This window comes from Megascapheus bottae, chromosome 21 (assembly GCF_031878675.1).
Source record: "Megascapheus bottae isolate mThoBot1 chromosome 21, mThoBot2.hap1, whole genome shotgun sequence".
Lineage (NCBI taxonomy): Eukaryota > Metazoa > Chordata > Mammalia > Rodentia > Geomyidae > Megascapheus > Megascapheus bottae.
Window position 1 is genome coordinate 10,764,505 of NC_143529.1, and position 23,901 is coordinate 10,788,405.

Below are 23,901 nucleotides of genomic sequence, written 5' to 3' on the forward strand. Positions count from 1 at the left end.
TTGCAACACTACTAAAAAAAATACTTGTTGGTATCTAGTTTATGATGCTATTTTTTAATCTATGATTGACTTGTTAGGACAGTTGTAATATAAAACATACCAATCATGCTTTATTTGGTACCCAGTTTGCTTATTACATACAAGTTAAATTTCCTGTATGATTTATGTCATGGCAGTAAATCATTAAGTAATCACATCACCTATACTTTTTAAGTTATAGGTTTCCACAACACAGCAACAATTGTCATTTATTATTTTTATAATTAGTGACCAGAGTTGGCCAGTAAAGTTTTCTTTCCCTTCAAAGGTATCTTTATTGTTGTTGTCGTCGTCGTTGTTGCTGTTGATGATGGTCATGACTTGAACTCAGGGCTTAGGCCCTTTCCTTTGGTTTTTTTGCTCAAGGCTAGCCCTCTACTAGTTTGAGCTGCAGCTCCACTTCTGGTTTTCTGCTGGTTAACTGGAGATAACAGTCTCACAGACTTTCATGCTCGAGCTAGCTTTGAACATGATCCTCAGATCTCAGCCTCCTAAGTAGCTAGAATTACAGATGTGAGCCACTGGTCCCAGCTATTCGGATCTTTTAAGACCCATGGTGCCAGGCGTGGTGGCTCACACCTATAATCCTAGCTACTCAGGAGGCTGAGATCTGAGGATCAAGGTTCAAAGCCAGCCCAAGCACAAAAGAACCTGGGACTCTTATCTCCAATTAACCTCTAGAAAATGGGAAGTGGGGCTTGGATCAGGGGTAGGGCTGTATCCTTGAGCTGAAGAGCTTAAGGACAGCATCCAGCCCTATGACCGCCCCCCCCCCAAAAAAAGTAAATACACCAAAAGAAAGGGAGCAGCTCCACTCCTTTTTTAGTAGAACTACATGTGGGGCAGGGATTTCTTTTCAATCTGGGTTGAACAGATATGAAGACGGTACAGGTAGATGGAAAGGGAATAACAACATTCAAAAACTGTGGGCTATCTTAAGTGCCTGCCTAACAGTTACAGCAGCACAAGCTCCTGCTTGTTAGATCCTAACGATTTCCAAAGCACCCACACCCCCTTAATAAAATCATAAATTCAGACCTCAGCTCCAGAGGCTTTCCCAGAATGAACACCGTGACTCATCCTCATGTGTTCTGGAATCCCAGAGACTTCCCCAAAGTGTAGAAAGAACCTCAGACCAAATTTTTAAAAAGCCAGTAAAAATGCATATAATACATATTATATATATATATATGTCAAAAGATAATCTTCCAAGGCTAAGGTAGATGAGGGTGGCAATTATGTAATGAAAGACAAGCAAGAACTTGAGAATTTCATACTGAATGTGCAAAGGGAAAATTGCATGATAAAGGAAAAGACTCAGCAAAATGCAAGCTTAGAGAGATCTTCTCCAATCAAGCACTGAGAAACAAGGCAATAGTAGGCAAGGGTATGCCACAAAGAGCAAATGGGAAGCAAAATCCATTTCAGTCTTGCCAATTAGAGGGACTAGACTTGTGACTCACATGTATCTGTAAAATGTCCATCTTTTGGGAACAGGCAGGATTCATGAACAGTGGGCGAATCAAAGCTCTAGACATCGAGTGCTACATCAATGGAGGGTGTATGCTGGATGATTCGGAACTGGTAAGTGCATCAGAAACTAGCTGCATCCTTGCTTATGAGTAGAATGCGAAGTTTCTAGATGAATCTTTAGGAAGCATGTTTCCTCAAATGGTCAAATCCCACAAGCAGTGTGATTCAACTTGACTTTTAGAGAAAAGGAGGCCAAAGAGAAGGAGCATCACGTTCAATCTATGTGTGTGTCCTTTTACTTTAGGTAATTGAATTTCTTATACTGAAGCTGGAAAATGCATATAAAATCCGCAACTTGAGATTCCGAGGCCGTGCATGCAGGACAAATTTACCATCTAACACAGCCTTTCGTGGGTTTGGCTTCCCCCAAGGAACCCTAGTGACCGAATCTTGCATCACTGCTGTGGCAGCTAAATGTGGGCTTCCCCCAGAAAAGGTAAGGTTATAATCAAGGTCATATGACCAAGACTGAGGAAGAAGTGGAGGTGGAGAATTAGCTACCTTGACCCAAGCAAATACACTAGCAGAACTACACCAATTAGCTCTGCTTTTGAAATCAAGATGATGAAGGACTATCTAAAAGAACTCCTCACCCTGCCAGGTACCAATGGCTCATGCCTTGCATCCTAGCCACCCAGGAGGTTGAGATCTGAGGATCATGGTTCAAAGCCAACCCAGGTAGAATCTTTAATTAATCTCCAAAAATCCAGAAGTGAAGCTGGGGCTGAAGATGGATGGAGTGCCAGCTTTGCTAATGGGCATTACCCAGGCCCTGTACTTCTTCCTTCATTACGCCAAAGTCTCTCTTGCCCTCTCTCTGTCTTTTGTCCATCCTGTCTTCCCTACCCCATCTCTCTGTCTATTCAAAAACCTAAACAACACTCAAGTAGACATTTCCTTTTTCAACTCCCATTCCTGTTGATCAAGGATAGCTATTATTTAACAGTTCTATGTTTACTGTTTTCTTTTTGTCTTCTTCCACTGTATTCATACATCCACACATAAGCACTGACATAGAATATATATGTATACACATATAGTTATCTACCAACATGGGACAGTGACATACATGTTATTCTGTACCTTTCTTTTCCCTTTGAGAATATGCCATGAACCACCTTTCCACATTAGTGAAATGAGCCACTTCAAGTTATGACTTACTGATATGAATGTTGCATAATTTACTTAACCATTGTACTAATCACCCATTTCAGGGCTGTTGAAGTGATTTTGCAATAATGCCCTGGTACATAAGTACCAAGGCTACTTCTTTGTTCTGTTGTATAGGTCTATCTATAGTGAAAACTTAGAACTACAACTGTGGGTTCCTTTGAAAGGTTTTGAGAGATCACATCAAAAGGAACACCCTCCAGAAAAATTATTTTGAAGCCTGGACATGGCTATTGTGGTAAACTGCCTGCTTAGCAAGAACAAGGCCATAAGTTCAAATCCTAGTAGGCTCCACCCCACCTCCCTCAAAAACTTACTTTGTATAATATCCTAGAAGATGAAGAGGATGATAGACCAGGGCCACATAGCCTCCAGAGGTGAGATAAATTCTTATAATACTCTTCCACTTCCACATTCTAATCAGACTTCAGCCCACTTTTTTTTTTTTTGCTTTATCCTGTTTCACCAGTATCAACCCTCTACTCTAACAAGGATGCACTTTCCCTTGAACTTTGATCCCTAAATTCAACAGGAAGCTCTAGGTTTGTGATGTGTAATTGTCAGGCTGCTTCCTTCACACCCGTACCAATGGGACATTTCCTGCAAGAAGCCATACAAAGTGTGCCATGGGCACAAAGGAAGAATATGTTGCAAGGGTCCCAGGGAGGGGATTAGGAGGAACTTTCTGAATGCAGTGACACTGGAGCCATGCCTTGAACAGTGACAGGTGGAAAGGTACTCTAGGCAAGTCTACCAGAATGAACAAAGACAATTGACCTCTCTGGGATTTCATTTCCTTATCTCTAAACTGAAGAATAAGATGCTTCACCCCAGAGTTCCTGAGAACTGAGTGAATTTTCCTTAAAATATTTATCCCCATAGGGCTGGAAGGTGTAGCTAATGATTGAATATTCACCTAGCACATACAAAGCCCTGGCTTCAGTCCCAGGACCACACGAAAAAAACGTTGGATAATATGGTAATTATTTTTTATTATTATTATAAGATGAAGATGGCAGAAAAAATAAGTCTTCCAGGTATTTCTTGACAGCCTCTCTTATGCAGGCTACATTTTCCTTGGACATAAAACACAGCCTATTAAGATAAATATATATATATATATATAAGAGAATTAACCATGCATTTCAAACCCAAGGGAAAAACTTAGAGGATATCTGCTGTTTAGCATTATCTGCAGTGCTATTTCTCTAAAGCGAAACAAATCTTTAGTTGTGACAATTAAATCTTGACTTTACTATACTGGCTACCAGATCTTCTCCATGTTCTAAAACTTGTAGGAAAAGAAAAAGGAGGAAAATCCACCTTTCTATGCCCTTATCCTGTTGTCTTTCACATCCCTATTGCCACCCTCCACTCTTGACAGTGATTGGCGCCTGATTGACACATTAATGAACAGAGCAGCCTTCTCAAGAAGAAAAGGGAAGAACAAGAAGAAAAGAGAAAAAGAAGAAACATTTGTTGCTGCTGCTGTTGTTATTGTTATCATGATTGTTGTTGTTGTTATACATGGACAATCCTTTAAAGGAAAAAAATTTTGGTCCCCCACCGAAGTTTATGCTTTATAGTAAAGGTTTTCCAAGACTTTATTTGACAATCTGTTTCTGTCTACCCTATTAATTGTATTTCACACTCATTTCAGATAAGGGAGAAAAACATGTACAAAACAGTTGATAAAACCATCTACAAACAAGCATTCAATCCTGAGCCCCTGAGAAGATGTTGGGATGAATGTCTGGGCAAGTCCTCCTTTCACAGTAGAAGAATGCAGGTGGAGGAGTTCAATAAGAAGAACTACTGGAAGAAGAAAGGCATTGCTATTGTCCCCATGAAGTTTTCAGTGGGCTTTGGTGCAACAAGTTATCACCAGGTAAGACTTAAACATAGCATATAGTAAGTAACCCTTGCATCACACTCATAGAATCCAACCAGCCCTATGAGTCAGTATGCAGCTTAAGAAAATGTCACCCTTGCCAGAGCAATGGGCCTCTCTCCTCGCCTGCACCTTTGGGAAATGTCCAAAAATCTCCACAGCAGCTCTGATCTGCAAACACTTCAAACCCAGTGTGGTAGGAAAAGGTTAGACTGACAGGAAACAGTGTGAGCAAGTGTCCCATCAGCAGGCTGTGTGGTAGAATAACGGGCCCCCACTGTCTCTACTGCTCAAAGGAATAGAAACCCACAGGGCCACCATGTAGGGCTCTCTGCTCCTAGTCTCAGGATTGTGTGGCTTCAGAGCTTGGGGAAGAGAAAAACTTATGGTCAGTGATATAAGTCATTCCAGTTTGCCCTAAGTGGCAGGCATTTCAAGCTGCTTCTCCAGAAACCTGCGTCCGTTCTCCTAGGGGAAAGGGACTGGGATCCAGAAATCCTCCACACAAATTGGTGAGAGAAAGAAGCGAGTCCTTCATAGACCTCATGGTGCGCAAAGGGCATCAGATTAATACACCCTTTTGGCAGTGTGAGGGCTAGACCGGAATCTTCCCTGAATTCTAATGGCTGCTGGGCTGGAAAGGTGTTTAGAAAATGGGTGGAGCCAGGAAATTGGCCTAGTGGTAGAGTGCTTGCCTAGCATGCATGAAGACCCTGGGTTTGATTCCTCAGTACCACATACATAGGGGGGAAAAAAGCCAGAAGTGGTGCGGAGATTCCAAGTGGTAGAGTCCTTGAGAAAGTCCAGGAACAGCGCTTAGGTCCTGAGCGCAAGTCCAGGACTGGCTAAAAAAAAAGAAAATGGGGACTGATTCTTGCCTTCTTATTACTGTCCTCCAAAATCAGAAAAGCCAGGAACCCAGAAAAACCATACACTTACCAGATCATCTTGTATGTACACCATTGAAAATATTCTTCCATTCGTTCCCAGCTGCTGACAACCAGTAGATAGTCTCCCCCATCCTTTTCTTTTCTCCTCTCTCCTTCCCCCTCCCCCCATACCCCTTTATGCTACAGCTATCTATGCCCCTCAGGACAACAAAAGACAACACATTTCATGGTTTTAGAAGTTGTATAACTATGAACCAGTAAATATTTATTTATTGTTATTATACCTCACTTCTCTTTGCATATAAGGCCACTTCTCATCTAAATCACAGCTGCTCTGTTATTAGCCATGGGAGCCAACCTCTCATCTCACCACAAAAACAAAAATACACGTAAACAAATCAAACATAATCTAAAGCTTGAAATCTCCCTTTGCAAGACCTCCAGCTTCCTTCCCCACAGAGCTCTAAGCTGACGCACACAGGAGCCACTTGGATAGCTGGTGAAGGGTAGTATGCCAGGTCAGCAGATGACTCACACAGCTGGAACACCCTCCACTAACAGTGACAACACTGTCCTCAGAGGGTATCAGTGGCTAGAAGTGAGTAGATGCCACTCTTACCTCGAGCACCTGGAGTACTCCTAGCCTTCCTTCATCATCCAGAAACCTCCAGGCAAGAATGGACTTGAGGCCGGGAGTTTGGCCTAGTGGTTAAAGTGCTTGCCTAGCATGCATGAAGACCCGGGTTCGATTCCTCAGTACCACATACATAGAAAAAAGCCGGAAGTGGTGCTGAAGCTCAAGTGGTAGAGCTCTAGCCTTGAGAAAGTCCAAGGACAGTGCTCAGGCCCTGAGCTCAAGCCCAGGATTGGCAAAAAAAAAAAAAAAAAAAGAATGGACTTGAGTCCTAATCCCTCCTCCTTCTACTCCTGGAAGGAAAAATACCACCTTGCCCTTCCTCTAATGTAGCCAACATTTCTGCAGTATCTCTGTAACTGAGATCTGCTTGACATTTTCTGCAGGACACAGAGATGCCCAGAGCAGCCACCCTTTTCCTTGGTGAGACTCTCACAACAGTCCTTGCTTCCTCTGCGATTAGTTTGTGAATAGTATTTCATCTCCAAACCTGGTACCTTCAAACATTAAGTGTATTTCCTGGAGTTGTCAGAAGGTGCTTGGCTAAGCTGATACAGGTTATGTCACTGATTCACTCCCCTGTCTCCTGACCGCCCCTTCACACTCCCCCGCCCCCATCCCCCAACCTCAGTGACTATTCTGCCTGACAGTGTCTGGATGACCAGCCTGTCTCCCTGCTGCCTGATGACCTGCTGGCATAGAACCACATCTGTTCTTTATAATATACAGAGCTGGACACAAAATGTGTGTAGGGAAGCTCTAGATTTTGACCTTGAGCTTGGATGCTTGCCAGTCATGAACTCAACCAATTAAACATGCTCTCAGCTCTTTTTTCCTTTGGTTATTTTTCAGTTAGGATCTTGACGTTTTAACTCAAGTACAGGCTTCAGTTGAAATTCTCCTACCGCCTCCTCCTATCTACAACCTTTCACACAGCTGGAATTGCAGGCACATATCACCACACCCACCTTGTTTGTTGGGACAGGATCTTGCTAACTGTTTGTCTTGGCTGGGCTTGACCTGAAATCCTCTTGCTCTCTGCCTCTCCAGTAGCTGGAATATTAACATGCACCTCCACCCTTGCTTCACTACCTGCTTTCTTGTATTGAACTTCCCTAAGTGAACTTCCAACTTCTCCCACCATGCCACTGAGCAGTGTCTCCCGTGTTGTCTTTTAGGCAGCTGCACTTGTTCATATCTACACAGATGGGTCTGTGTTGGTCACACATGGCGGTACTGAACTGGGACAAGGTATTCATACCAAGATGCTCCAGGTAAGATAACTAAAATGAAACTATTAATCTCTCTAGTCCTTGTTGACCCGACCAAAATTCGGAATCCATCTTGTAAGGTAAGTGCACAGCTGTTTGGGACAAAGACTCATGTGCAGATGCTAGAAGAAAAGAATCCTCTCTCCCTGGTGTGTGTTTAGCAACCAGACTGGAGGCCAGGGCTTGGCTGGCAATTTTGTTGTAGGAATAGAGCCTGTTCACTGTTGTACAGAGCATGGCCGGGAAAAAGAAAAACAATAACAGAAACATTGCATTCATAAACTGATATGTTAATTTGAAATCCTTTGTAACAACTAGTAAAGATAATTAAGGAAGGAAGGAAGGAAGGAAGGAAGGAAGGAAGGAAGGAAGAAAAAAGAAAGAAAGAGAGAGAGAGAGAAAGGAAGAAAGAAAGAGGGGTTAAAAACCCTAATGTCATCCTAGTTTACCAATATAACAACATCCCAGTTGTAGGAGTCAATAAAGTTTTCTTAGGTTTCCACCCCCTTAGAAACAATGATGTTGTTCTCTTATTATAGTGGCTCTTTCCAAGGAAACTTGATATTCAGTATCATTATTCTGAAAATTGGTATTTGGGAATAAGAACAGATACAAACTTACAGACATGTTGAAAAAGGAGTTTGGTCTAGTGGTAGAATTCTTGCCTAGCATGTACAAAGACCCAAGTTCAAGTCCTTGGTACCACATACACAGAAAAAGTCAGAAATGTGCTGTGGCCCAAGTGGCAGAGCTATAGCCTTGAGAAAGCCCAAGGACAGTGCTCAGGCCCTGAGCTCAAGAGCATGAGCCCTAGCTACTCAGGATGCTACGATCTGGGGAATCACTGTCTGAAACCAGTGAAGGCTAGCTTCATGATACTCTTATCTCCAGTTAATCACAGAAAAAAGCAGAAAGTGGTGCTGTGCCTCCAGTGGTAGAGTGCTAGCCTTGAGCAAACAGAGCTTAGGAACAATACCCAGGCTCAGAGGTCAAGTCCCAGGATTAGCAAAAAAAAAAAAAAAAAAAAAAAAAAGGAAGTAAAGAAGGAAGGGAGGGAGGGAGAGAAAGAGATGGGAAAGGAGGGAGGGAGGGAGAAAGGAAGGGAAGGAAGGAAGGAAAAGAAAAGAAACAAATCAGGATGGGACCCTACTAAAAAGTTTTTATATTATTATTAAGAGAAATAATGACTTCACTATGCCGCTGTCAGAAAGAATGACATCGCCCCATTTGTTAGGAAATGGAAAGACTTAGAAAAGATCATATTAAGTGAAGTAAGCCAGACTCAAAGGAACTTAGGCTCAATGGTTTCCCTCATTTGTCATAACCAATAGAAACCTTGGGCTCTCCTAGCAGAGATTTGCAATAGAGCAAAACCTAGATACAAAAGGCCATATAGTAGGACACTGAATGAAAGGATCTCTAGGATATAGAAACATAAGCCATATAATGAATGATTGTTGTCCTTAATGTACTATGTTATCTCTCATCTCTTTTGCTGCCCCTTGGTTATCTCATATTGTTACAGTATCTCACTTTGTTATCTGATATATTGGATATATTTGTATTTGGTTATTTGAAATTGGATAGGGAAGGGGGGAAAACAAGATGAGGGGTGGGGGTGGGGGGAGGGAAATGGGGACCAAGACGTGTGAAAGGGTATCAATGTATGGGAATTAATACACCATCTATCTGGCAAATATCATGTAACCCTTCGATTAATTATAATAAAAAATATATGAAAAAAAGAGAAATAATGACTTCAGTCTTCACAGAAATTTTTGTTAGACTTGAATGTATCTGTTCCCATAGGTGGCCAGCCGTGAGTTAAAACTACCCATGTCCTATATGCACATCTGTGAAACAAGCACAGCCACTGTGCCCAACACAATTGCGACAGCAGCATCCATCGGTGCGGATGTCAACGGCAGAGCCGTGCAGGTGAATGGTCCCGTCTTTCCCTGCTGTGCTTTCCTCACATGTCTGGTGTTCTGGAATGGATACAGACATCCTGGCTGCTTTCAGAGAAGTCATGTGCTACTAGAGACAACAAAAATGTCAAAAACGTATTTGTTGGGGTAGACGTAACTGAGGTGACAGATGGACCCAGAATATAATGGCTTCAGTATAGCCACATGATTGACCTAGAAGGAGCGTTTCTTCCATCATTTAAGCCCCTGACTGATGGATAGTTCTAGGCCATCCACACCAGGCAGCAGAGCTAATCTTCAGAGAAGTTGAGCAGTGTAGACAGTGGGCAGCCATGCGCCCAGCTACTGTGGAAGAAGGAAAGAGTGAGTTTTAGTGAACTAGAAATATTTGTTCCTGGGAAACTCAGAAGAAATGTCAATACCAAGTATTACAGAGCATGGCAGATTTCCTTGGCAGAACATGTCTTATGGGCAGGCAGGCCAAATTCTGGTCCAGCAGATACGGTGGTACAATTACACTGTTGTCATCACTGGCTTTCTACCAGAATACCCAAGAGCTTCCTTTATGCTTACTTCCTAATTAACATTCTTTACTATCTCATAAACAGAATTATGACTTTATGGTCCTTAAGCCAAATATCTGATTTCATGTCCTTTTGAAAATATCTGCTGCACTATAAGCCATTTCTCTTTTCTTCCATTGGGATATTGGAGAGAAGTATATGTGTGGATGCCACCAAGAAGGAAAAGGTTAGGGCTGGGAGTTTGGCCTCGTGGTAGAGTGCTTGCCTAGCATGCACGAAGACGGGGGTTCTACTTCTCAGTACCAGAAGTAGTATTGTGGCTCAAGTGGTAGGGTTCTAGCCTTGAGAAAACCCAAGGACAATGCTCAGGCCCTGAGCCCAAGCCCAGGAAGAGGAAGAAGGGGGAGGAGGAGGAGGAGGAGGAGTTGTTTAGACCCAGAGTCCTATACATGCTAGGTAGTACTCTTCCACTTGAGCCATTCCCAGAGCTCTTTTATTTGTATTTTTTTTTTCTTGTACCAGTCTTTTGAACTGTTCATGAGGTTGGCTTAGCGATGGAAATTCCCCTGCCTCTACCTCTTGAGTGGATTAAAGATGGACACCACCATTCCCAGAAAAATGAATTGCTTTTAAATTAATCTTAAATAGTTGACACCTTTTAGGGATAAAAATAGTACAGACCCTTTTTGTGCAAATGTGTGAGAAACTTCAAATTTATGAGATCACCTCTAGGTGAAATCCCAACACAAGAAATACAGCTCAGTGGGTTCTGGCATTTATCAATCCAAATTAGGTGACAGTACCTCTCCTAGTGTATCAAGTATTAGGTTTTTAGATTTTCATGTTTTCTTGCTAGGAACCCAAAGCCAAGATGGCAATGTTACAGTTTGAGGGAGAATGGATAAACAAGATGGAGGGAGAGGCAGAGTGAATGTTTCCTGCCCAGAGGAATACTAGCATGTCATTGTTACAGGCAGGAAAGCACAAATTTTAATAGAAATAGAATGTTCCATTTGTTTTCATGGCTGGAAAATGCACAAAGAAGCATAGTTCAGAAACAGATAAAGAAAACAAGGAACTAGGCTAGTACTGGTAGCTCACAACTGTAATCCTAGCTACTCAAAAGACTGCTGTCTGGGGAACATGGTTTTAAGCCAGCCTGGACAGGAAAATCTGCGAGACTCTTATTCCAATTAACCACCAAAAAGCCAGAAGTAGAGATTGAAGCTCACATGGTAGATGCCAGCCTTGAGCAAAATTTGCTCAGAGAGGCCGGGAGTTTTGCCCAGTGGTAGAGTGCTTGCACTCTAGCATGCACAAAGAACGGGGTTCAATTCCTCAGTACCACCTATATAGAAAAGAGCCAGAAGTGGTGCTGAGGCTCAAGTGGTAGAGCTCTAGCCTTGAGAAAGCCAAAGGACAGTGCTCAGGCCCTGACTGAGCCCAGGACTGCTCAGAGACAATGCCCAAGTCCTGAGTTCACATCCCAGGACTTGCACAAAAAAGAAAGGAGAGGAGAGGCGAGGAAAGGAAAGGACTGAAGTCCTGAAATGTTACACAAAAATGTCTGAAAGTAGAAATTCAGCTGCATGATATTTTCAAAAGAAACCAGAAAGCTGGGCGTGTGGATGTTAGGAAACTGAGTCCTGAGTGTTAGGAAAGGTCAAGTGGGTGAAAAGAGAGAAAGAAAGCAGAGACCTCAGCAGATCAGAAGAGGCTTTAATCATGGCTGTGGAGGGATTCCATATAGCACTGAGCAGGGTCGGGTAGACGAAGAGCAAGGACTGTGGCAGGGCTTTAGGCCCTTATACATTCTAGGGTGAAATTCTTCTTCGGAATTTCTTTATCCTGTCCTGTTGGGGAATTATTGTCCAAATTGTCCTGTTTGGAAGGTTTCATGGTAGGGGTATCCTCCTGAAGCCATAAGGTCAGGGATGAAGATTTCCCAAGAACCAGAAGGGCTCTCCAGAGGAGGGACATGGCCTTAAAGAACAAAGCAGCTTCCCATGAGGGGCAAGCGCTGCACTCACCATTGGGGAGCTGGCTCAGTGGTAGAGCACCAACCTAGCAAATGCAAGGCCTTGAGTTCACATATTGAGAAAAAATAAAAAGCCTCTACTGAGCAATACCATTATCAAGGGCAAGAACTGTATTATCTCTATGCTCCCAAATATCAGAATCAGGCACCCCATGAGGATACGCTGACCAGTGAATACTCTTTTCACACAAAGCCTAACCACTAAGATCTTTTTAATCTGTTTTTTTTTTTCAAGAATGCTTGTCAGATCCTACTGAAACGCCTTGAGCCCATCATTAAGAAAAATCCAGAAGGTATATGGGAAGATTGGGTAAGTATTAGATTCCTCTGCATTTGTTCCTCCAAATAGAGAAACAATCTAAGCCAGTGCTTAGAGAACACAGTGGCAGTGCCCAGACACTCTACAAAATCTCTGCTGGAGTATTATAGCATGCTTTCCCCAACTTGGGAGACGTTCCCTGACTGAGTTAATTTCTGTGAAAGGATAGAATAGATTGAAAAGGCTACTGTGGGAATTAAACCAAATATGTCCGGAGAGAGCACAAGAAATATCAGTAACTGGGAAGAGGAGGGGATGCTAGGAAGAATACCCAGGCTTCCCCTCTCTGCTGAAGAACAGGAAAGAAAGAAAAGGAAAAAGGAAGGAAGGAGGGAGGGAGGGAGGGAGGGAGGGAGGGAGGGAGGGAGGGAGGGAAAGAAAATCCACTCAAAGATACTGATGCACAAAAAGCAATGGTGAACAGTTTCACAGAAACTTGTATCTCCTATTTCTTGTTAGTCTCTTACTTTGAGTCCCACTTAGAAATTTGGGTGTGTTAAATGTTAGAGAAAACATGATATTGTTTTAATTTTTACTTTGTTTTTTTTTAAGGAGCCATAATGGCTGATTATGTTTGTTGCATTTATTTAATGTGTAATCTTGGGTCCATGATGATATTTTTCAACCATCTTATGAGCAAGTGTTGGGTAAATTCGATACTATAGAAAATATTTTCCCCCTCAGGAGAGTAAAAATAGGTCCGTCAAGTTGGTGATGCCTTTCTATTAACCATTTTATGCATCATTAATAAAATTGCAAGAAAGAACAATTTTTTTAAATTGATGCTTTCTGTAGAGAAGAGAAAAACTAAAAGGCCTAGTTTCTGTTGAATATGTCAACCTAACTCAACAATAGCCCACATCTTTTTCATTAGAACAATCCTCTCACATATATGCTGTTATTAGAGCTTTCACACCTAGAAATGTACCTCAACAAAAATTTTGAATCTACCATTTTTACTATGAATATGCAGCAGGATTTTATTAGTATTTTGTTCCATCCAGACTTCTAAACCCTGTCAGAAAGAAATTTTCAGTGTTACAGCCACAGGGAAGAGATGACAATTCTGATACATAGAAAACACAAAACATCCTATTAGCATGAAAAAATATTCTCATTTTTTTACCTGTCACATGGTATATTTATCTCCTTTTACTGAATATATTCATTCTACAGATAGAAGCAGCATTTGAACAAAGAATCAGTCTCTCTGCCACTGGATATTTCAGGTAAAAATTTAAACAAAACCTTGAATTAACTGGGGGGAAAAAGTAAAGCAATATGCTTCAGTTCTCTCATTTATAAATAAGATTGTAAGCCAGGAACTGGTGGCTCACACCTATAATACTAGGCTAAGATATGAGGATCATAATTCATAGTCAGTAGGGGCAGGAAAGTCCGTGTGACTCTTATCTCCAAATAACTACCAGAAAACGAAATAGCGCTGTGCCTCAAAATGGTAGAGTGTCAGTCTTTAGTCAAAAAAAAAAAATCTTAGGGACAGCACCAGGCCCTGAGTTCAAGCCTTACAACCAGGAAAGGAAAGAAGGAAGAAAGAATTATATTACACAATTGTTGGATTCTTTTGGGCCAAAATTCTGTAACTTCAAGTAGGTTTTTGAGACCTATATCTAGTTGTACCTAAAGAAATAATAATTTGGCACCAGTAGCTTTTGCTTGTAATCCTGGCTACTTAGAAGGCTGAAATATCAAGATTGTGATTCGAAGCCAGCCAGGACAGGAAAGCTGTGAGACTCTCATCTCCAGTTTGCTACCAAAAACATCAGAAGTACAGCTATGGCTCAAATAGGAGAGCTCTAGCCTCAAGCACAAAAGCTCAAGAAAAGTGAATGCCCAGACCCTGAGATCAAGCCCCAGGCCCAATGCAGAGAAAGGAAGGAAGGAAGGAAGGAAGGAAGGAAGGAAGGAAGGAAGGAAGGAAGGAAGGAAGGAAGGAAGGAAGGAAGGGAAGGAAATATTAAATAATTCAAAATTATTCATACAAGGTACAAAGCACTAAATAATTATTATTTATTTTAAGTAGTAAAAAGATATCACTAGAACTGTTTTGCACTCAACTTATACAAAGTTCCCTTTCTTATCAGAAAGTCTATTTTTTTGAAACTCCCAATGAGGCAGGAGGAGGAGGCAAGGTGATGCTCATTAATCATTTATGAAGTGCTTGTTGGCGAGGGAAATGGGAAGGCGGTTCAACAAATTTATGTTAAGTAAATAAAGCAAACAGAAGAGCTGGTTGTCAAATTCAAGATATGTGGCATTTCTTCAATAATTTAATAAAATAAATCACCAGAATTACCCATGAACATACAAAAGAAAACATTCTTCTAAAAGAAAAGAAAGAGTGACAAACTGGGTGCTGGTGGCTCACTGGGGAGGCCAAGCTCTGAGGATCTGAGTTGGAAGCCAGCTCAGTCTGGAAAGTTTATGAGCATATTACCTCCAATTAATCACCAAAAATGCTAGAAGTAGAACTGTGGCTCCACTGGCAGCATGCTGATCTTGAGCAAAAACAGCTCAGGAACAGAGCCTAGCCCCTGACTTCAAACCCTAGGACAGGAGAACAAAAAAGAAAAAGAGTTGTTAACTGACCAACCCATTGAACATAATGAATTCCAAGTGCCTGAGTGAATTTGCCCAAGAAAAACAATCCAATATGAAAACATTTTTTTTCTTTTTTGGCAGTTTTGGGGTTTAAACCCAGTAAATACTTAATAGATTGGAGCTCTACCACTTGAGCCACACATCTAGCCCTATCATTTCAGAGATGGAGTCTAGTGAACTTTTCAGCCCAGGCTAGCCTTGTCACATGTTCACATGCTTCACATCTCAGCATGCTCAGTAGGTATGAGCCACTGATACAAATTCTTCATAAATCAGGCATTGAATGACTGGCCTTCTTTTACCAGCTCAAGTCTCAATGGTTAGTAGGGTAGATGGGGGCTCCTCTAGGAATACTGACCAAAGTCAGCCGAATTTCTGAAGTTACAGAGAGAGGGCTAATGCTCAATTAGCAGACTGTCAACATAGAGACCTGCTGTGAGGTCTAGGCCTAAATAGGCCTTGGCTTCTCTCTGATATCCTCCCTGCACCACGGGGACTGTCCTCTTAAAAAAAAAAAAAAAGAGAGTTGAATAATAGTCTAACTGTAGCTTCAAGTCAGCAGTGTCAGTGAGTTAAAACTCAGTTAAGCCAGTGGCTCACATCAGTAATCCTAGCTACTCAGGAGGCTGAGATCTAAGCATCGAGGTTCAAAGCCAGCCAGGGCACTAAAGTCCGTGAGACTCTTATCTCCAATTAAGGTCACCAGAAATCCAGAAGTGGTACTATGGTTCAAGTGGTAGAGCTCAGGGACAGTACACAGGCCCAGAGGTCAAGCCCCACAACCAACCAAAAAAAGATAGATCGATAGACAGACAGACAGACAGATAGGTTTAAGTGAACATCAACTAATGAAGCACTATCATGAAACTTTGGTAATTTCTAAGATGAATCAATCCTATTTGTGTCTTCTGCCACCAAGCTGAACGACTTATTTCTTCCCTCAGGGGCTACAAGGCCTTCATGGACTGGGAGAAAGGGGAGGGAGACCCATTTCCGTATTATGTCTATGGAGCTGCCTGTTCTGAGGTTGAAGTTGACTGTCTGACAGGTGCTCACAAGGTAAGTCAAGTCAAATGCTCCTTGTAGCAAGATAAATCAATGATAAAACTGTACCTTAACACAGCCCAATAACAGGTGTTATATTAAAGAAGGGTTCTTTCAAGCAGGTGCCAGTGGCTCACATCTGTAATCACAGCAGGAAAGTCCATGAGGCCCTGATTTCAAATGCTAATACTGGCAAAAAGTTAGAAGAAATCCATGCAAATTTCTAGAGATCAAAAAGGAGTTGCTTGGGGCCAGGAGTTTGGCCTAGTGGTAGAGTGCTTGCCTAGCATGCACGAAGACCCGGGTTCGATTCCTCGGTACCACATACATAGAAAAAAGCCAGAAGTGGTGCTGTGGCTCAAGTGGTAGAGCCCTAGCCTTGAGAAAATCCAGGGACAGTGCTCAGGCCCTGAGCCCAAGCCCAGGACTGACAAAAAAAAAAAAAGGAATTGCTTATGACAGTTTAAATATATTATGTTTTCATACAATTTTATTTTAGACAACGAAATCACTTTTCAAAGTTTTACTCTGAAAAAAATGTTCCATTCCTAAAGGAGGAAGAGGTCATTTAGCAAATAATCTTGACCAAATGTTTCAACACACACAGCAATGTGTGCTTTCTCCAAGGTCAATCATCCCAAGGACACTCCTGACCTCAAAAGAAATAGATTTGGGAGGAATAATAAAGTTACTTTTTGTGCTTGCTATCTGAGCATCCAAGAAAACAGTGATCAGAGTCAGAATCACATTTAACCCAAAGATAACAACTTACATCGTGAAAGCTAAATCCATGAACATATCCCAGATACCATTCTGGGAACAGAGCTCACAGAAGCCTTAACTAAAATTTAACACAGCCAACATAAACTACATTGTTAGGAAAGTTCTGAGCTGCACCAATGACACATTTAAACTTCATGCATAAATTAGTCTTACCTTTACTTTCCTTATCCCCCCCAAAATATGAACAGTCAATTGCCAACATGTAAATTATACCAAACCCTTTTTATTATCCATATTGATTAACTTCCCTATCAGTTAACTATTACATGAATAAGATTTTTTAAGTTACAGTGAGTAGAGAGAGCTGTGCAAAGCAATCACTCACATTTCATTGAGATTTCTCCTTATAATACAGTAGATCATTTTAGAACTTTATTTCCTAATATTTGTGATAGCATGGCACACATAGATAATGACACAGAATAGTTTGGCAGATGACAAACCTGCAGGCCCTTCCCCAGCCCTCTTTAAGGTCAGGTGTCACTGTCCCTGCACACTTAGAACTACTTTGAGGCTCTTCCACATCTAGGAAGCAGTTTCAGACCCTCCAGCATGAGGGTCTGACTTAGCAAACAAAAGACCAAGCAGACCCTGTAAATTTGAATCTCAGATAAACAACTTATTTTATCTATCAATTCTATCTAAAGGCCTAGGAATCAATCCCTAAAGAAACAAACAGCAATGAGAAAGGGCTCTTCCAGAATTTACAATGGCACCACAAAAGTTAAAATTTGAGTTATATTTATAAAGATTCAGAAATTTCAGTATGACTTTATTTTTTTAATTATTCTTTCAGCCAGGCACTGGAGGCTCATGCCTGTAATCCTAGCTACTCAGGAAGCTAAGATCTAAAGATCATGGTTCAAATCCAGTCCGTGAAATTCTTATCTCCAATTAACCACAAGAAAACCAGAAGTGGTGCTGTGGCTCAAGTGGTAGAGCGATAGCCTTGAGCTGAAGAGCACAGAGTCAACTCCCAGGCCCAAAGTTCAAGTCCCATGACCAACAAAAAAAGAAAAAAAAATTCTTTCAAGAGGCAAATTTTTTCAAGGTTCAAAGCCAGCCTGGGCACAAAAGAACCTGAGACTCTTATCTCCAATTAACCTGTAGAAAACAGAAGTGGGGCTTGGCTGAAGGGTAAGGCGGTTACCTTGAGCTGAAGAACTCAGGGACAGTGTCCAGGCCTAGTTCAAGCCCCATGACTCACCAAAAAAAAAAGGGGGCAAACTTCTTTTAATTAAAAAGAAATCAGAGAAACTGAATATGGCTTGATGAAGCCAGTTAGATGACATGACATGCTTATTGTTGTTAGCTGTGGTTTGAAAAACTAAATCACTCAGCACTAATGCACAGCTGTCATGTGATTCCACTGTTCAACATCCATGAATCAAAACATAGCAGGTTTCCATGGAAAAAGGAAATTAAAGACCCACTCAGAGCTGTCAGTAATCTTTTTTTTTTTTCAGTCATAGGGTTTGAAATCAGGGCCTCAGCACTGCCCCTGAGCTTTCTCACTCAAGGCTAAGCTTTACCATTTTGAGCCACAGTGCCACTTCTGGTTTTCTGGTTGTAAATCAGAGGTAATAGTCTCACGGACTTTCTTGCCCAAGCCAATATCCAACTATGATCCTCAGATCTCAGCCTCCTGAGTGGGCAAGGATTACAGGTGTGGGCCACTTCACTGGCATAATCTCCTTTCTCATCCAAGCTGATCTCAGTGCCTGATGCCAAAGTAATTTCAAAAGAAATTGCCAGACCTAAAAGGCTGCTAGAAAAAATAAGCCCAAATACTGAGTTTAAACTCAGAATGTTACTAGACTAAACCCTGGGGAAATTAGGGCATAAAGAAAGCCCAGAGATAGTACAAACTTTCTTTGCTTTCTTGCTCTCTGACAACCTAAATGCACACACCCTATGCCAACAGGGAAATGCCAGGTTATTGTACTGAGCAGGAAGCCAATTAGTTAAGTCAAAATTGATCTCTTAAAACTTCCCAAAATCTTGCAAATCCCCAAACTCTTATATGCCACTATGGCCTTATGATTTCCTCAATAAAATGGCAACAGTGTCATCTGTACTAACCTCTCCTGAGGACCAGTTGAGCGCATAAATTAGAACAAGGAAACTAGGTTGAGAATTACATGCACAACCAGCTTCAATTAATTGCCAGGTGACTCACATACACACCCATGTGCGGTGGACTTTGGAGTCACTTAATAGGAATCAAAACCGTGAATTTCAAAAATTATCCTGGGTCACTGATATTCATGACACTCAATTTGAAGAGCTGAGCAGATTTTTTACCACTTCTAATGTTGGGAGGGCTCAGTGCAATATTAAATCACCAAGCAAGAGTTCTGGAATATCTAGAGATCCTTTGAATACACCTTAAAAGAGTGTTCGTTGAGTCAAGTTTTTATGGAGAAGGTTATTTTCATTTTGTGCAGAAAATCAGAACGGACATTGTCATGGATGCATGTTGCAGCCTCAATCCAGCCATTGACATTGGGCAGGTAGGTGCTGGTCCACTGAGTGGATGCCCCTTCGTAAGAATGGTTGCAGGGTAGGTAAAGTTCTTCTTAGAAGAATATAAAGTTCTAAAGCCTGGACTTGTCCCCTTTCAGATAGAAGGTTCGTTTATTCAGGGCATGGGCCTTTACACCACTGAAGAGCTGCTGTATTCCCCGGAGGGTGTCCTGTACTCTAGGAGCCCAGATGAGTATAAAATTCCAACCGTCACTGATGTCCCTGAACAGTTCAATGTCTCCCTGTTGCCATCATCGCAAACTCCAATAACCATTTACTCATCCAAGGTAAGTAGCAGCCCCGCCCCTATGGACAATGCCAAGGATGCGGTAGCATAGACAGTGGAAGTCCACGGACAAAATAAAAGTCAGTCAGGCTTCCGTGGCTCATGCTTGTAATCCTGTTAACTCAGGAAGCTGAGATCTGAACATTTCAGTTCAAAGACAGCTCAGGGAAGGAAAAGCCATGGGACTCATATCCAATTAGCCAGCAAAATGTCAGAAGTGGAGCTGTGGCTCAAATGGTAGAGAACTAACCTTATACAAAAAAACTCAAGGACAGCTCTCAGGCCTGGAGTTTAAGCTCCAGGATGGATAGATAGAGAGATAGAGAGACAGATAGATGGATGGATAGATAGATAAATAGATAGATAGATAGATAGATAGATAAGATAAGATAGCTAATTAGACAGACCAGAGTGAATATTGCTACCAAACATTTGAAGACAAATCACCTAGGAAACACTAATATTCACTAAAGATAAATGAGCCATCCAACAGTAATCATGGATCAAAGATTGTATTAAGTTGGACACCCGTAGCCCGTACCTGTAATCCTAGCTAAGATCTGAGGATCATGGTTTGAAGTCAGCCCCAGCAGAAAAGTCCCGTGAGACTTTGATCTCCAATTAGTCACTCAAAAACCGGAAGTGGAGCTGTGGCTCAAAATGGTAGAATGCTAGCCTTGAGCAAAAAGCTCAGGGATAGCATCCCAGCCCTGAATTCTACAGCCCTACAACTGATCCCCCCCAAAAAAGGTTTTATTAATATTGTCTCTGACTGAAAGGTCTAAAATTCATCAAAAAGCTTTAGGAACATTAATCAAGCATCAGTGGCTTATGACTATGGTCTTAGCTACTAAGGAGACTGTGATCTGAGGATCATGGTTTCAAGCTAGCTCAGGCAGACAAATCTACAAAACTCCCATCTCTAAAAGTAAGCAGCAACAGGCTGGCAATAGAAGTGTGGCTCAAGTAGTAAAGTGCCAGCCTTGTGTGGAAAAGTAAATAAGATTGTGAGCTGTGAATTCAAGCCCTGGGAGTGGCACGCACATATGTGTGCGTGTGCCCACGCAAGCAATGTTGTTAAATAGGATTGAAAACCGTACTACTACAACCTTAGAAAGCAGTGGCTGTGTTAATAGAAGCTCCTACCCCAACCTCATCGTCTTACTGAACCCTTTGAAGGGCTCAGCCATACCAAGAAATAGGTCTAGGAGGATATTCTTAGGAGAGGAACACAAAGGTTCAATGCCTATATACTTCTCATATAAAATAATACCATATTTTTCAAAATGAACTCCAGTAAATGGAAATAGGACTTTTTTTGCTGGTCCTGGGGCTTGGACTCAGGGCTTGCGCATTGTCCTTGGGCTTTCTCAAGGCTAGAGCTCTACCACTTGAGCCACAGCACCATTTCCAGCTTTTTCTATGCATGTGGTACTGAGGAATCAAACCCAAGCCTTCATGCATGCTAGGCAAGCACTCTTCCACTAGACGAAATTCCCAGCCCCATAAGATTTTTTTTTAATTTTTTTACCAGTTCTGGGGCTTGTACTCAGAGCCTGGCTTTTTCTGTGTATGTGGTACGGAGGAATCAAACCCCAGTCTTTGTGCTCGCTAGGCAAGCACTCTGCCACTAGGCGAAACTCCTGGCCCCCTCAGAAGTTTTTTTTTTAAGAAAAAGAAAACAAAACAGATTTATAACTGTAGGTCTCTACCTGGGGTGTGGAGTGATTGATTTGGCAGTGTCCACTAAGAGTTAAAAGGATTTTTACTACTAAGCTGAGTGCAGTGGCTCCTGCCTGTAATCCTAGGTACTTAGGACGCTGAGATCTGAGGATCAAGGTTCAAAGCCAGCCCTGGGCACATAGGGACCGAAGACTCTCATCTCCAATTAACCTCTAGAAAACTAGAAAACTGGGAAGTGGGGCTTGGCTCAAGGGTAGGATGGTAGCCTTGAGCTGAAGAGCTCAGGGACAGGGTCCAAGCCAAATTCAAGCCCCATGAGCCACCAAAAAAAAAAAAAAAATTACTATTAGTAGGCAGAGGTCAGGGACACAGCTAAATATCTTAAATACCTTAGACACGCCAGGATACCTGCCCCCCATAACAGAGCCACCCCTTAATAATGGCCAAAGTAATGAAACTGCAACTTAAATGCCAACATTGTTCAATTTACATTGGTTGATACGATATCCTCAGAATATTATCTTCATCTCAGTTTGAGAAGCAGAGCACTTTTTCTTACTAAGGGTGAACTGATTTTAAAAAGAAGACACATTCATCTGAAGGAATTTTCTAAACTGGATACCCTATTAGCTTAGAATTGCACCAGGTACATGGCATGAGGCCAGTGCAACTCCGAAAGGAAAGAAAATCAACAAGGTCTTCAGACTCTGGTTGAACTCAAAATCCCTCAGGGTGAGAGAAAGGAGCAAAAGACAGCTCAAAGCCCAGGAGAAAGCCACTTTCAGGCCACCAAGAGTTACAGGGCAGTCAAGACGCTGGAGATTTGGGGGTTTGCAGATCACCTCGTGGAATGTGCTTATAGTGATAACAGAGCTCTGCTAGGTACCAGGCATAGTACTGAGTGTTTGGTACTTTCTGGTCCTGACAGCCTTTAAGTAAATGTCACTGACTGCATTCCACTGCAGAGGACCAGAGGCTTAGAGACATAACCCCACCTACCAGAGAAGCACAGGGACTGTGGCTAGAAGCCACTTTTAGCTCAGGGGTTACAAACTTGGTGCCCCCACAGCAAAATCTTGCCTAAAGATATATTTCTGACTTACATGGTTTTTGATTTTCAAATCAGAGATTTTCACATTTAAAATATGAATACCTAAAATCTTTTGTAAAACTTGCATGATCTAATGATGTTGGTTGCACTCTTGGAAGATAACAGTTCACTAGACTGGAAGAGCAGGTATCCCTGTATCACTCAAATGTATGATCTGCCTATTACTTGCATATGAGGTTTGCAAACTTGTAAGTCTGTTCTCTTTCCTCTAGAATACGTCTAGATTCTGAGTAAGTCATTTTTCTCTGCTGATAAGATTGGTTAGGTAAATCTATTGAACATTCTTTACTAAGTAAGTTACCTTCTCCTTACCACACAAAGATACAATGTACATGTGTGTACACGCAGGGGTACACACACATATACACACAAAACCTTTCCCACAGGGAAAAAATGCAACCCATACAAGACTAAAGTCCTGGGAAGTCCAGGTGAAACAGGGATTTAGTTTCACTCAAAAACCTGCCAAATGGTGTGTGTGTGTGTGTGTGTGTGTGTGTGTGTGTGTGTGTGTGTGTGTGTGTCTGTCTGTCTGTCTGTCTGTATCTCTGTCTGTTTTTATCTCTGTGCCTGTGTGTATGAGTGTGTGTGTGTGCGGTTTGGGGCTTAAACTCAGTGTCATTTGCTCTTGCTGAGCTTTCTTCACTTAAGGCTGGCACTCTACTCATTGAGCCATCATGCCACTTCTAGATATTGGATTTTTAAGAGTACCCCAACTTTATGCAGACAATGAGCGGTAATTGAGAAGCAATTATGCCAAGAGCTGAGGATACAATGGTCCTTTAGTAGAGTGTAGTCTCTGTAGTAGCTGTGAAAAATGAGCACACTTTCTTGTAGGGCCTTGGAGAGTCTGGAATGTTCCTGGGGTCATCTGTGTTCTTTGCCATTGCTGATGCTGTCGCTGCAGCCCGCAGACAAAGAGACATAACCGCAGACTTCACAGTCAAGAGCCCAGCAACACCAGAAAGGGTTCGAATGGCCTGTGCAGACTGGTTCACAGAAATGGTATGGAATTACTATTTCCCTTCAAGGTGACTTTTCTATTCCTGCTTCTCAGGTCTCTTGGATGAGTTTATAGTTTAATCTGTATCTAATTATAGAATTGATCAATTAGGCTAATCAAATTTTCAAGGGATAAATCCTCACAACTATAATAGTTGTAACTTAAGAAAAAAAACACATTTCCCCTTTCGCTGTTTAATTTGACCATCTCAGTTACTCTAAAGTAGAATAATTTATTCATGCTTTAAAAATCAACAGACAAATCAGGCAAGGTGGTATATACCTGTAATCCCAGAACTAAAAAGAGAAAAAATAGGAGAGTTCAAGGCCAGCTCGAACAACATAGTACAAAACCTTGCATAAAATAAAAATGTAAATGAATAAATAGGAACAAGTTATTGATTTTCCCAAGCCACTATAAGGATTCCTACCCTTAAATAAAAACAACCATAGAAAATAAGCCTCAAGGGGCCAGGAGTGTGGCCTACTGGTAGTGTGCCTGCATGAAGTTCCTCAGTACCACATACACAGAAAAAGCTGGAAGTAGGCTGGGCAAGGTGGCTCACGTCTGTACTAGCTATTCAGGAGGCTGAGATCTGAAGATCAA

The 23,901-nt window shown here is 41.8% G+C and overlaps 1 protein-coding gene across 1 annotated transcript in view; it reads left to right on the forward strand.

Annotated features, from left to right (window-relative positions):
- Positions 1-23,901, forward strand: part of LOC150048612 (aldehyde oxidase 2-like) — an 81,472-nt gene that overhangs the window by 45,525 nt on the left and 12,046 nt on the right. Inside the window, exons 24-34 of the mRNA XM_090354356.1 lie at positions 1,537-1,623; positions 1,817-2,013; positions 4,408-4,630; positions 7,336-7,431; positions 9,238-9,366; positions 12,154-12,228; positions 13,414-13,466; positions 15,804-15,918; positions 19,134-19,199; positions 19,311-19,499; positions 23,130-23,297. Of these exons, the coding sequence (XP_090210482.1) occupies positions 1,537-1,623; positions 1,817-2,013; positions 4,408-4,630; positions 7,336-7,431; positions 9,238-9,366; positions 12,154-12,228; positions 13,414-13,466; positions 15,804-15,918; positions 19,134-19,199; positions 19,311-19,499; positions 23,130-23,297 (1,398 nt within the window). The remainder of the gene's footprint in view (positions 1-1,536; positions 1,624-1,816; positions 2,014-4,407; positions 4,631-7,335; positions 7,432-9,237; positions 9,367-12,153; positions 12,229-13,413; positions 13,467-15,803; positions 15,919-19,133; positions 19,200-19,310; positions 19,500-23,129; positions 23,298-23,901) is intronic.